Source organism: Pogoniulus pusillus, chromosome 13 (assembly GCF_015220805.1).
Source record: "Pogoniulus pusillus isolate bPogPus1 chromosome 13, bPogPus1.pri, whole genome shotgun sequence".
In the NCBI taxonomy this organism is placed as follows: domain Eukaryota; kingdom Metazoa; phylum Chordata; class Aves; order Piciformes; family Lybiidae; genus Pogoniulus; species Pogoniulus pusillus.
The window spans coordinates 27,304,917-27,317,341 of NC_087276.1; the positions used below are offsets into that span (position 1 = coordinate 27,304,917).

Sequence of the window (12,425 nt, forward strand, 5' to 3'; positions counted from 1 at the left end):
ACTCTGTTCTCTGCAAGAAGGGCTGTTTACGGGATTTAAGGGATTAGGAGAAAATGAAACTTTTGAAAAGCACATCCAAACACCGCCGGCTTGTAGCTGCCCCCTTGACAAGAAATTTCATCTAAAAATAATTTTCCAAACTCTGCTTCCAAGAATCAAGGATTTGCATTTGTCAGAACTCCAAATTTTCCCTCTTTTACACTTAGGGGTTTTTTTTTTATGTCTAGGAAGGCTGAGAGAGGCGTGTGGAATTTGTTAGTGTCGATCCCGGTTTGCTGGGAGGGATTCTTACCCAACACAAAATTCACTGTGTTTTCCACAGCTTGGTGCTCTTAATGGTGTTTGTAGCTCTAGCAGCTGGTGGAAACCATAAAGTTATAAGCAAATGGAATGTAAATCAGATCTTTCATCACAGTGATACGGTGGAACACCACTGCTATGCCCTGGAGATCTGAGTGGTACTACCTGAAGGCTAACCTCGAGTTAACCACCTTAATTTTCTGATGGTGTGCCACCAGCTCTTCACAGGGTGGTGGGTAAGGAAAGGATGTGGGATGTCTCCCATTTGATGCTTGGAGCTGGGACAGACTTACCTTGCTGCCTTTCCACGGGCAGTAAATTAGACCACAAGCTACATCTAGTCCTTCAACTTTGCCCCCCTCCACTCTGCACTAAACCAGGGGAAATGCCTGCCCCAAAAAATACACACAAGTCTGCAGGTGCCACTCGCTGCCTGCCTTTTAGTTAGTGCTGTCCTCCAGGTAAGGATTACCTTTGCCACCCAGGCAGAGCCACAGGACGTGTGCCAGACTGGGGACAGCAGCGTCAGGCTGTGGCGTGGCTTTCCATCCGTGTTTGCTTTCCGGGTGTGGGAGCTGAGCATGGTGGACCGGACGGGTAAGTTGGGTAGCTTTTCCACAGGAGGTGAAGCCCAACCTGCTGCTCCAGCTCCCACGGAGCCTGGGGTGCAGCAAGGGTGAGCAGGGTGCTGGCAGGGCCCACTGCCAGTAGGCGGGCAGGGCTGGGAGAGTGACTGGAGGAGGAGTCTCCCGCGGGTGTAGGTGGAGGAGGGTTCAGGGGATATGGAGGCAGGTGCATGGCAGCCAGACCCGCTCCTGGAGGAGCCTCGCAGGGTGAGTGGGGCCTGGGGGGAGGGGGGACTGCAGCGACTATGGACATCCCGTCACAGACGAGAGGTTGTCCCACCCATTGGTCCTGAGCACCTGTGGCAGGGCAGAGACTGCTGCAAGAGCTCTGTGCGTGCGTCACCCCCTCCTCCAGATAGGCTTCAAGGAGGGCTCGATGTTGCCCTGCCTTAATTTATAGCTATGTGCTGTAGGTCCTTCCTCCTGGGTGGCCTGGGAGTGGTATAGAGAGGCTGAGTAAATAACCCCTGTGCCCTGGCTTTATCTGAAAGCAATCAAGACAAAAGATCTCTTGGTGCTGGTGGAACTGAAGCTGGATGCTCCTCTCCTAAGGATGGGGGTCAGAGATCTCTGCCCCCTTACCTGGGTGCACAGCCAGCACTGCAGAGGCACTGTTGGGGGCTGCAGGAACTCCCCTTTCTGACTGCCCCAGTCTCACGGGGGTTGTGGCCAACAATGGGATTTGTCCTGGGTGCTCTGTGACACCGGGACGCAAGTGAGCTGGCAGTCTGTGCTCTGGCAGCCTGCAGATGGAGGGGGATCCCTGGCTGAACGAAAAGCCCCATTGGCTGGTGGCCTGCCTGATGTAGGTCTCACTGCTCAGTTTATCTTCTGCTCCGTGCTCACTTAGCATCTCTAATATCCCAGAGAGCGAGCGTAACAGGTAGGCACTGCGTGGCAGGTACCTGCAAGGCGTCTGAGAAGAGCCAGACTGGATGTGGCACTGACACAGTGCTGTCAAGGAGCTGAGTTTTGCAGCTGACATTATTCTCTGTGTCTCCTCGGTGCCTTTGTTTCGGAAGCAAATGGCCCTCTAACTGCATTGAAGTGCCCGGCTGCCTTGCCCAGCCAGGATCTAATTACCTGTGGAGCTGGGAGCCCGGTCTCCAAGTGGCACCAAGGCCTTTGTTTTTAATGACTTGCTCTGCTGCGTTCCGAGTGTGACAGTGTAGGAGAGTCTGCCAGGACCGGCTGCTGGTGCCACTGCGCTCCTACAACCATGTCTGGGAAAGCCGATAGGAGTTGGCATGTCTTGGGCCAAGCATCTGCGGCACAGCGCTGAGTTGAGAACAGAATAAACGGGTGTAGGGATGAGCATAGGTCTCCAGCATGTCCTAGGAAGCAAGGATCGCATCCTTCCCTATCATGATGCGCTGGCAGAGAAAAAGCAATTCCAAACCTAGCGGCGGGGGCAGTGCCCCTAAAGAGTGAGGAGTGATGGGGCACGGGGCAGAACAGGGCTCTCACCTCCCTCCCCACACTGCGAGCTATCTCTCTCCTGCTGTTAATGTTTACAAGACAGGTCCAGTATCGCTGCAGTCTGTCCAAAGACCAGATCCCTCCCCGGCTCTCCCTGGGATCCTTCTTTCTGCTGGCCGTGGGGTGGTTGCCGGGAGGACCAAGCCCCACTCCCCGCTGCCCGCGTAACACTATCGGCCCTGCTGTTCCTCCTGCCGCCTCCGGCTCCGCTTCCCCCCGTTCGCGGGCGCAGGTAGAGCAGGGTGAGCTGCTGGGGCCGCGCCAGCGTGCCCGGGCATCTCCGCTTACAGGCAGCTCCCGCCAGGAAGAGGCGGGGGGAGAGGTATTTTTAGGACTGTTGATCTGACACCAGCTGAGTTTCCTCTCCTGTAAGGTTGGAGTTCGGAGAGAGGGCAGGAGAGGAAGCTGTAGGGCGAGCTCTCGCTTTGGTTTGTTTTCTCTGTTTAATTGGAGCGAGGTCATTCTCTACCCTTCTTATCTGTGGCAGATATTTTCTTGCCTCTCACCAGCTCATCCTTACAGTTTTACCCCCAGGCGATAGTTACTCAGCAGCTAAAACCTTTGTTTATTAACAATGCCTTGAGAAGCATCTATAGTGTTAGAGCTCTGCTCGGAGCTTGTCGTTTGTCCTGTTTTAAACCCACTAAACCCACTAGTGTTATACTTGGGGAAAAGCAGCTTTCCATAGATTAGCAGAAGGAGAGACCAAACATGGCAGTTTATGCATCTGTTGGCCTTGAGATATGAAGCTGACCTATAAATAAGAGTGTATTATTAGGTTGGTCCTGGAGCTGCAGAGTACACTGTACCCTTTCATCCGGGCCACCCTCTGTGCTGGGAACACTGGGTGCCTTGGATCAACCAGCTTTGAGGAGGACAGATCTGCTGAGGAGATGATGATGGAGAGCTTCAGCATCCCCAAAGGGCAGCAGCTCTGCTGCTCTGGGCCTAGTTTGGGTGCAGGAGGGATTGCTGGCCTTGTTCAGGTCCTGGGGTTGGCATTGCTGGCACACTGAGACCCCACAATCCCAAAATGGCAGAGGCTGGCCAAAGAGCCAGGGAGATGCCAAACCTCTGGCTTCTTGGGCAGCCTCAGGATTTGTCCCTATCACAGCATGCATGACAAAAGTAGCAGATCTGGGGGGGATACACACCTCAGGGATTCCAGTGCTTTCTGGACTCGGAGGAAGGAGGAGATTTGTGTCCTGATGGCTGGTTGGTAAGAGACTTGTTACTATCATGGGTGAAGGACGGGTTTAACCCTCAAGTCTCTGCTTCCTGAGGAAAAAGGATCCTGAACAACAAGTGTGAAATCACAAGGTTAGGGATGCAGGCAAGTCATTCCTTTGCAAACTTACAAGAAGGAGCAAGGCCAGGAAAGAGAAATTGTGCTTTGGGAAGACACAGAGACTGGGTATGCCTTCTTAGGGAAAAGAGGGTCTGCTCATAAAGGACATTTGCATTTTGCTACTGGAGAAGCAGCTCCATCCATGCTGACTTGGCCGGTTTCAGAGAGGTACACCCTGGAAAAACCTGGGGAGGAGATAAACCTCACGGGTTTGTCCACACTGTGTGGGCTGGGACATCTGCTGGGACCTTCCTCTTCACCAGCTTACCTCTGTCCTCCCTTCCTGCACCACTCCCCTTGCCTCTCCCTCCCTGCAGATGAGTAATGCCACGCATGCCTTGCCCTCTCCTGCGGTGTTTGGCACACCAGGGCCCAGCACAGTGGCCAGGTTGGCCTCAGCCTCCCCATCCCCAGCCCTTGCCCTGCTCATGGCTGCCCACAACGACTCCCAGGACAGCCAGCAGCTTTTCCTGACCACGACGGCAGCACAGGTCATCTCTGGCATCTTTGTGTGGTCGGCACTCATCATCACCTTCCACCAGGTATGGGTTGGAGTGGAGATGGAGCTCAGCACTGAGGCTGATGTAAGGGCAAAACTGTTGATTGCCCACAAGTTCATTACAGATCACTCTGCTGTGCATAAATACTTCCTTCTGTAGCTGCCTGGAGGGGATATCTCTGCTGTCAGGAGGCTGGTGCTGACAGCTTGGACGGATGGACTTTGCCCACACAGTCCCCATGTGGCTGACAGGGCCAGGAAAGTCTGCATGGCACTGGCGCTGCCCAGAGGCAACAGCCAGCAGGGTTACTCATCTGGCACTCTGGGGTCTGTGCCTCTGAGGTGCACAGTGAGAGATACTGCTAGTGGGCATGGTTTTGGGTGCTGCACACATCTGCCAAGCTGGTGCCTCAGAGCACTGGGTAGGGGCTGCACAGGGGCTGGCACGAAGGAGAGCAGAGTACACTCATCACGCAGCCCCAGGGAAGGGACCCAGGTTCCACCTGTTTTCATGGACTGGGTTGGAGCCTGTCAAATATTGTCTCTTGAGGGTACCTCTGGTTCCTGTTCTGGCCAGTGGTAGCTGCAGCTCTCACACCGGGCACTTTGCAGATCTACACGCACCTGCGGAATTACACCACCGCCAAGGAGCAGCGCTACATCATCCGCATCCTCTTCATCGTGCCCATCTACGCCTTTGACTCCTGGGTCAGCCTCCTCCTCCTGGGCAGCCACCAGTACTACGTCTACTTCGACTCGGTGCGTGACTGCTATGAAGGTGAGCCTCTCCTGCAGGGAGGCTGGTGGCAAAACACAGCTCTCATCTCCCTGACCTGTGTCTCTGGAGCATCCTGGATTGCACAGTGGCTTATCTGCATCTTTTTCACTTCCCACTTTCCATTCTTCTGTGCAGAAGTTATCCCCTTCCGTCTCCATCAGCAGTAGGGAAGTCCTTTAGGCAGACAGAAGCTGGTGCAGTCCAAAATCTCCCTGCAGCCTCACAGGGACCTCAGCCTTATGCTCTTGGGGAAAGAGTTTTTCTGTCTGCCTTTGGGATAGAAATGCAGCTTCTCTAAAGGAGAAGGTAGAAATACCTAAGGAACTGGGGAGCTGTTTTGGGTACAGGGGAAGCTCATCAAGGTTAGGTTTGCTCTTCTCTCTTGTTGCTGTCCCCCTGGGAACAGAGAGATATGGCATTTGTATCTTCAGGATTGGAGTGTATGAAGAATAAGTGATGGAGATGTCCAAGAAAACTGTTCAGGACCTTGCTCCTGCTGGCCAGCAGCCCAGTTGTGCTGCCCCTTAACAGTTTTGAGGTCCTTCCATGCATGTGGTCTCTGACCATTGCACTGCTGCCTGGGCTTGGCTGGGTGCCCAGCTTCACGGTCACCCCTGGAACCCCTGACTGCTGCCATGTATGTGCTCCTGAAAGTCAGATGGATTTGACCTTCTGCTCCTCTTGCTGGGCTCCCACCCACCAGTGTCCCAAATAACATGATGCTGGGGTGGATGAGAACACACCTGAGCAGGAAGGCATGCAAAATGTAACAACCCCCTCATGTATCTCCATCAGCCCTGCTGATCGTGCCTGCCCTTGCCTTGCCAGCTTTCGTCATTTACAGCTTCCTGAGCCTGTGCTTCGAGTACCTCGGAGGAGAGAGCACCATCATGGCAGAGATCCGAGGGAAGCCCATCACGTAAGTCCCAGCACCCCTTGGCCATCCACCCGCTTTCCCCATCCAGCAGCCCCAGTGGCATCTCCTGGGCTTCTGCTTCCAGGTCCAGCTGCTTCTACGGGACCTGCTGCCTCCAGGGCATGTCCTACTCCATCGGGTTCCTGCGCTTCTGCAAGCAGGTGGGTGCCTGACGGGGCACATCGGCTCTGCTTCCCTCCAACAAGGGCTGTGTGGGTGGCAGGTCTCTTCCCCAGGGACCTGCTGAGAGGGCTCTGCTTCACTGCTCTCCCGAGATGCTATTTTGGGCTTTTTTAACTCCGAGGGAAGCAGCTCACCCAGCTTGCCGGCACCTGGCCAGCAGCAGGGCTCCACACTGTCCTTGCCTCTGACTCACTGCTGAGTCAGGGTCTCCTCCCACTGCAGAGCTGAGATTGCCATCTCTGTCCAGTCCCAGGTTAGCCTGCACAGCTCTCCAACTCTCCATGGCTGTGCTGCGGGCTGAATCCTGGCACCAGTCCATCTGAAAGCCACCCATTCCCCCCCCTCCTTGGAGTCATTATGCTGCCTCTCAGGAGCTGCCTTTTGGGAGCTCTGCTCGCTCTCATCTGCAGATGTTGAGCTGGTTCATATCTCACCCAGCAGCACTGGTCACTCCTGACAGAGAACTGATCTCTCCTCTGTGTCTGTCGCACGTGTAGAGGTGTTGGCTTGTGCGGAGGGGCCTGGGGGTGGCAAGAGCTGCAGGGAAGGCAGTGGCATGTCCCTGCTGCCCGGAGTGTACTGTATCTCTCCCCTGTACAGGCCACACTACAGTTCTGCATCGTGAAACCCCTCATGGCGATCATCACCATCATCCTGCAGGCATTTGGGAAGTACCACGATGGGGACTTCAAGTGAGGATGCTGGGTTGAGCTGGGGTGGGTGAAGGGAATAGGATGGGTCCCTGCTCCCTCACAAGGGACAGGGTGTCCTACCACCCTATGAATATTGAAAGCACAGGGAAACCAAAGCACCAAAGAAAGGAGACTTATTGTCCCCAGGGAACAAAAAAAGTGCCACCAACAGAGAAACAGCTGAGAGCAACCACCTGCCCTCCCCTTTTGCCCCTGCCTTACCTTCCCTGGCTGTGCTGTACTCTCCCACGTGGCACTGCTCCCCTCCCACAGCCGAGGGCAGCAGCTCTCTCTCTCCCCACAGCGTCCACAGTGGTTACCTCTACATCACCATCATCTACAACTTCTCTGTCAGCCTGGCGCTTTATGCCCTCTTCCTCTTCTACTTTGCCACCATGGATCTGCTGCGCCCATTTAAGCCAGTCCTCAAGTTCATCACCATCAAAGCAGTCATCTTCCTCTCCTTCTGGCAAGGTGGGTTCCACCACAGAAGCCCAGTGCCTCTCCTTCTGTTGCTTCACCTGACACAGGGATGCAGAACCAGAGCTGGTCCCTCTCCCTTCCTCTGCACAGGGATGTTGTTGGCAGTCCTGGAGAAATGTGGGGTGATCCCTGAAGTTCAGCTCATCGATGGGAAGGAAGTGGGAGCTGGGACAGTGGCTGCTGGCTACCAGAACTTCATTATCTGCATTGAAATGTTCTTTGCTTCCATTGCCCTGCGCTATGCATTCCCCTGCCAGGTGTACAGAGAGAAGAAAGAAAACTCAACAGGTAACTCTTCCTTTCTTCTTCTCTCATCAGTGGCTAAGAGGAGACTCTTCCCTTACAGAATTACCCACAGGATGCAAAAACACACCAGAGGAATTTCTGTCTCCTGTGTTCCACAAGTTCCTTCTTCCTCTTCCCTCCTAATACCCACAGCTGTAGTGAACGGATAGGAAGACCTTGTTGTGGATGGTCAAAATGAGAGGATTTGCTCCTGGGGTGGGTCCAACCTCTTTGAAACACAGAGCGAGGGTTTGCCTACCTTCTTGGAACTCACCACCACAAAGTGGCATGGCCCAAACAAGCTGCTGGTCTTGAATGTCTAAGGAAAAGCCTCCCTCAAGTCCTAGGGTGCTTGGGCTCATTAGCTGGCTGATGTCCCACCACTCTCCTGCTCTCCCTGTCTTTCAGCAAACCTCGCCCCAATGCAGAGTATCTCCAGTGGGCTGAAGGAGACCATAAGCCCCCAGGACATCGTGCAGGACGCGATCCACAACTTCTCGCCCGCGTACCAGCAGTACACCCAGCAGGCAATGCAGGAGGCAGAGCACAAAGTGCCGGGGGAGAACGGGCATGTGGCCTCCAGGATGGAGGGGCTGAGCAGCAGGAAGAGCAAAAACATTGAGAAGAGAGTGCTGATCCTATCAGATGAGGATCTGTAGGAGATGCCAGTGGACAATGGCACTGGAAGTGTTTAAACCCATGCAAATGGGAGCTGTCTCGAGCCTGAGACACCCTGGTCTAAATCAGGGTACCAAGAAGCCAGAAACTCTACCCAATAAGCCAGTCTCTCAAAGGGAAGATGCAATAACCCAGGAAAAGGTTCTGTCAAAACGTGCCAGCCTTTGCTGCCCCAGTCTCTACTGGTGTTAGGGACTGGGCTGTCCTTGCTCCTACGACTAAGCAACCCTGTGCTGCAGCCTGGGCTTTGCCACCCTACTGCTGGTGTCTTGATACCAGCCTTGTGCTGGGGGATGCCAGGCAGGGAGGGGAGCCAGGCTGCAGGACAGACCAGCTGCCTTCACCCTCTTTTTACCTCCAAGCAGTGTCGAGGCCTAAGAGAAATGCTTTTCTCAGCACAGTTCTGCTCTAGTTTCTCCTGATTTGAGTAGAAAATGATCTCAAAGGGCCCTGTGGAGGAAACCAACCCAGGAAGGTGACTTCATTTCACCTCAAAACCCGGTAACAGCTGAAAGACACTGGTCCTTATTTTTACATCTTCTCCCCTCTCCTTCCCCCAGAACAGTTGTACAGAAGACCTTAACCAGGGAGAAAAAGTAAGTCTTCTTCTTCTGCCTCCAGATGGGGATGCAGCTGTTTGAGTAACTCCCCCGGGAGCAGCGGCAGGACCTCAGTGGGGCTAACCCAGGGTCTCACAGCTGCATTCCTGAGAGCAGCCGGTGACAGAAGCACTTGTTTATGTCTAAGCCGACTTATCTCCGAACAAATCAGAAGTTAAAAGGGATTCCAGCTTCTTTATCAGAGCCTTTGTTAGGGAACCAGACTGTGACTGGTGGTGGTAGGAATGCACTTACTGGAAACTATCTGTTCCTCCTAACCCTTCACTCTTCTGCTGTCCCTGAGCTTTGCTCAACCTGTAGGAAGGTAGCTGGGAGTTGAGTCCATCTGGGTGACAGGGGCAGGATGGAGATGCTGGGGGATGCTGCCGCATGAGGCAGAACCACTGGTGGGGAAAGACAGCAGGGAAGGATTCTCCCTCTATCACACAGTGATGAAGAGTACGAATACTGTTAAACTTCCCCTCAGGAGGTTGTTCTTTTCCCGATTTTTAGTCCAATTTATATTCCAATTAATCAGATGATTCCCAGGAACTTACTCAGGCACTGACCAGGCTGAGTGTGGGGGTGGGAGCTGGGGAAGGTGAAAGGACCAAGGCGAGTCTGCAATCTCAGATTCGCAATCTCGTGGCAAACAAAGAGAGGGGTAAGGCTTAGAGCTGTTTTACCACACAACTTTGACCAGGGTTTTTTTTTTTCCTCCTCTTTTCTCTGCTCTTAAGCTGCAAAATGTAAATCACAAGATGAAATTATTTTATTTATGAATTTTTTTTTTCTAATAAACAGCAGTTTCTACCATGGAGTGAGCAAGCATTTTCACTTAGCTCAGCAAGCAAAGCCCACGATCTGCCTGTTCCTGCTCTAATGCTGATGCTCTTAAACTCGACGTCCTCCCTGCCCCTCGCTGCTGGCCCAGCAGAAATACCTGCACATGCAGCATCCTGCACATTTTTTGGCATTCCCTCGGGATTTGTGCTCATCTTTCTCACTCCAAAGAGCGTGTGTTGCTCTTCCTCTCTTTGCACTGCACCTCTTCCAACCCTCATCTAAACTGTGGATGCAGCAGTTCAGAGCTGCTGGATCCGATTTAGCCAAACTAAGCTCAGATAGCAGCCTCAGAAAGACAACCTCCATTTGTGATGATTATTGGAGACATCTTATCGTGCTTGGAAAGCTCAGACTTCACACAAGCAACCTTCAGCTAAGCCAGTCTTGCCAGTCCCTCTGCTCTGAAGTACTGCTGCTCATACCTGCTCAGCCAGTGAGACTGCTGCTGTCTGCCTGCCATGAGCCATACATTCTGTGCATCCAGGCACCCACCCAGGGTCCTGCACATCCTTGGGGCTGCAAAGTGCAGCCTCAGTGCTCAGGAATGTGTCTGCTCAGTTTTGTAACAGAGCCAGCACTGAAGAAGGGACATCTCTCAGCTGAACATCTTGGGTCTTCTCTACTTCTCTGGGAGAGGGCTGGCCACAGATGTAGGAACAGAGGCTGCTCTGGCTCCCAGCGTGAGGACAGACCGCAGAGGTGATGATGGCACAGCTGTCGGTGTGTTCATGGCTGCTGAAGTAAAGACTTGCACAAGAACACAGCAAGAAATGTGGTTGTACTTCATTGCACAAATGATTGACTCCGGTGCATAATAGGCTGCATTCATTGCTCTTACCAGCAGGTGCAATTCCCACTGCAGACAATAACATTTGCCTATTTATGTCAAGCCCTGATTACTGTATTATATGTAAAACAGGTCTTTCTTGCAAGTAAAACAAGGAGGGTGAAAAAAAAAAAAGGGGGGGGGGGGGGGGGGGGGGGGGTGTGTGGAGAAATCAGCTCTGACTCATCCAAGTCAGCAGTGTGATATCAGCCCAAAGGAGCCATGCTGGGCCGGGCACCAGCTGGCTGCTGTGCTGTGCAACAGCAGGCAACGCTCCCCTCTCCAGCAGAAGGCTTCGCTCCTGGTTGTCCTTTTTCTTGGAGGAGAGAGGCAGGAGCTCGCAGCTCAGGCTGGGCGCTGTCACGGCCCTCGCGTCGTTACGCTGTCAGAATGCATCCGCAGGGAACAGAAATGCCAACGCCGAGCGCGGTCCCCGGCAGCCACGGTCCTGTGCGCCTCTAACGTGTCTCTTCCACCTCTTCAACAAGGACACGGGGCAAGCTGGCGGCGAGCACACGGGTGACCTACACAGGAGCCCGGCTGCGCCTGGAGCCACGCCAGCAGGCAGCTCGGGAGGAGCAGGCGTTTATCGCTGCCAGCAGCAGGCTCCAGTGGTCGGCAGATTTGTTTTCCAGTTGTCGCTTGTCCTCAGGCTCTCCCCAAGGACAAGGCTGGTCTGCAGCTATCGGTTCTCCTGGTGCTTTTTCGGACCTGGGTCAGGCAGGTTTACCATCTGCTCATGCCAGGGATGCATCCTCACAGGACACCTCCTGCCATCACACCCTGAAGAGCTGGGGCTGACTATGCTTCCTAGAAGCAGAGGGGAAGGAGGCTGCCAGCACCGCAGCAGAGCCATCACTCTTGCACACAGCTGCTTGCCATGCCTAGTGCCTAGCTGGGGACAGAGACTATTCTTTTTGAGTGCTAGCACCTACCAGCAAGCCCCTGGGCCCAGCTGCTGACAGGCCATCTCTCCAAACAGCAGCTGATTATTTTCTTGCCCAGCACAGCGACTGCAACTGCTCCCCAGGCATCACCTGCACTCTTGCTCAGCCAAGCCTGCTCAGCCCCACCTCTGGCACCTAATGACCATCCATTACCTGCTGACACACAAAGTCTTTCCAGCTCTGCTTCTCTCTATTTTGCCCTACCTCTAATTCTAACTTCAGACAATACATCTGCCTCCAACCTGTTGCCTCAACCTGGCACAGTCCAAACATTTTCCTGCTTCAGCTGTCCCCTAATGAAAAACAAAAATCAACCACTTGGAACTGGAGACTGAAGCAAACATGGCCCTTAGGAGCTGACTGGCTCGAGGTACTACTTCTTTAAAGCCCAAACAGGTACAACCAGAAAGCTGACAAGCTGATGTAAGGAGTTAAAGCAGTCAATTCACAGGCAGTCACAGAGGGAAGCAGTGAAGTGGTATTCACAACCCAAAAGACTGTGACCTGTCTCACAGCACAGGGTCTCCAAGTCAAGGAGGGCCTCCACAGCCATCCCTCAGTGTTGCAACCGCAGTCAGGTGCCAGCTCAGACACCATGAGTACCCCCAGCTGAACACAAAGATGCAGCCTGGTTTGGGAGAACAGAAAGATGCAATCTGAGCATGAGACCTACCAGTCAGTGTGTTCCAAATACACCATGGAAGCACCACGGCAAGGCTGAGAGAGGAAGAAGCTGGTGACACCAGGCTGGGTTGGATGCTTACAGAAGCCAGAGCAGCATCACACTCTTCTCAGCCCAGCCTGCCTCCCAAAAACCACATCGCTTACCGGCAGTGCTGCAGCTGGATGCTGCACCAAGGATGGACAGGCAAGAGAGCAAAAAAACACTCCTCTGAAGATCAGTTTGAGCTTCAAAATGCTGACCATAGACCAGGGCAAG

The 12,425-nt window shown here is 53.6% G+C and overlaps 1 protein-coding gene across 1 annotated transcript; it reads left to right on the forward strand.

Annotated features, from left to right (window-relative positions):
- Positions 1–1,061: 1,061 nt before the first annotated feature.
- TMEM184A (transmembrane protein 184A) lies at positions 1,062–10,601 on the forward strand. Its single transcript, XM_064153694.1, has 9 exons — positions 1,062–1,133; positions 4,071–4,295; positions 4,865–5,030; positions 5,859–5,949; positions 6,032–6,107; positions 6,730–6,821; positions 7,126–7,295; positions 7,395–7,592; positions 7,998–10,601. The coding sequence occupies exons 1-9, from the start codon at positions 1,083–1,085 to the stop codon at positions 8,246–8,248; spliced, it is 1,320 nt and encodes a 439-aa protein (XP_064009764.1). The 5' UTR covers positions 1,062–1,082; the 3' UTR covers positions 8,249–10,601.
- Positions 10,602–12,425: the final 1,824 nt, after the last annotated feature.

What these genes read in the sequence shown, in the direction of transcription:
- TMEM184A (XM_064153694.1), top strand. Translation starts at nt 1,083, where the DNA reads ATGGAGGCAGGTGCATGGCAGCCAGACCCGCTCCTGGAGGAGCCTCGC. An exon ending in TCCTGCGCTTCTGCAAGCAG is followed by an intron (nt 6,108 to 6,729) that starts GTGGGTGCCTGA and finishes TCCCCTGTACAG; the next exon opens with GCCACACTACAGTTCTGCAT. An exon ending in CTTCCTCTCCTTCTGGCAAG is followed by an intron (nt 7,296 to 7,394) that starts GTGGGTTCCACC and finishes TCCTCTGCACAG; the next exon opens with GGATGTTGTTGGCAGTCCTG.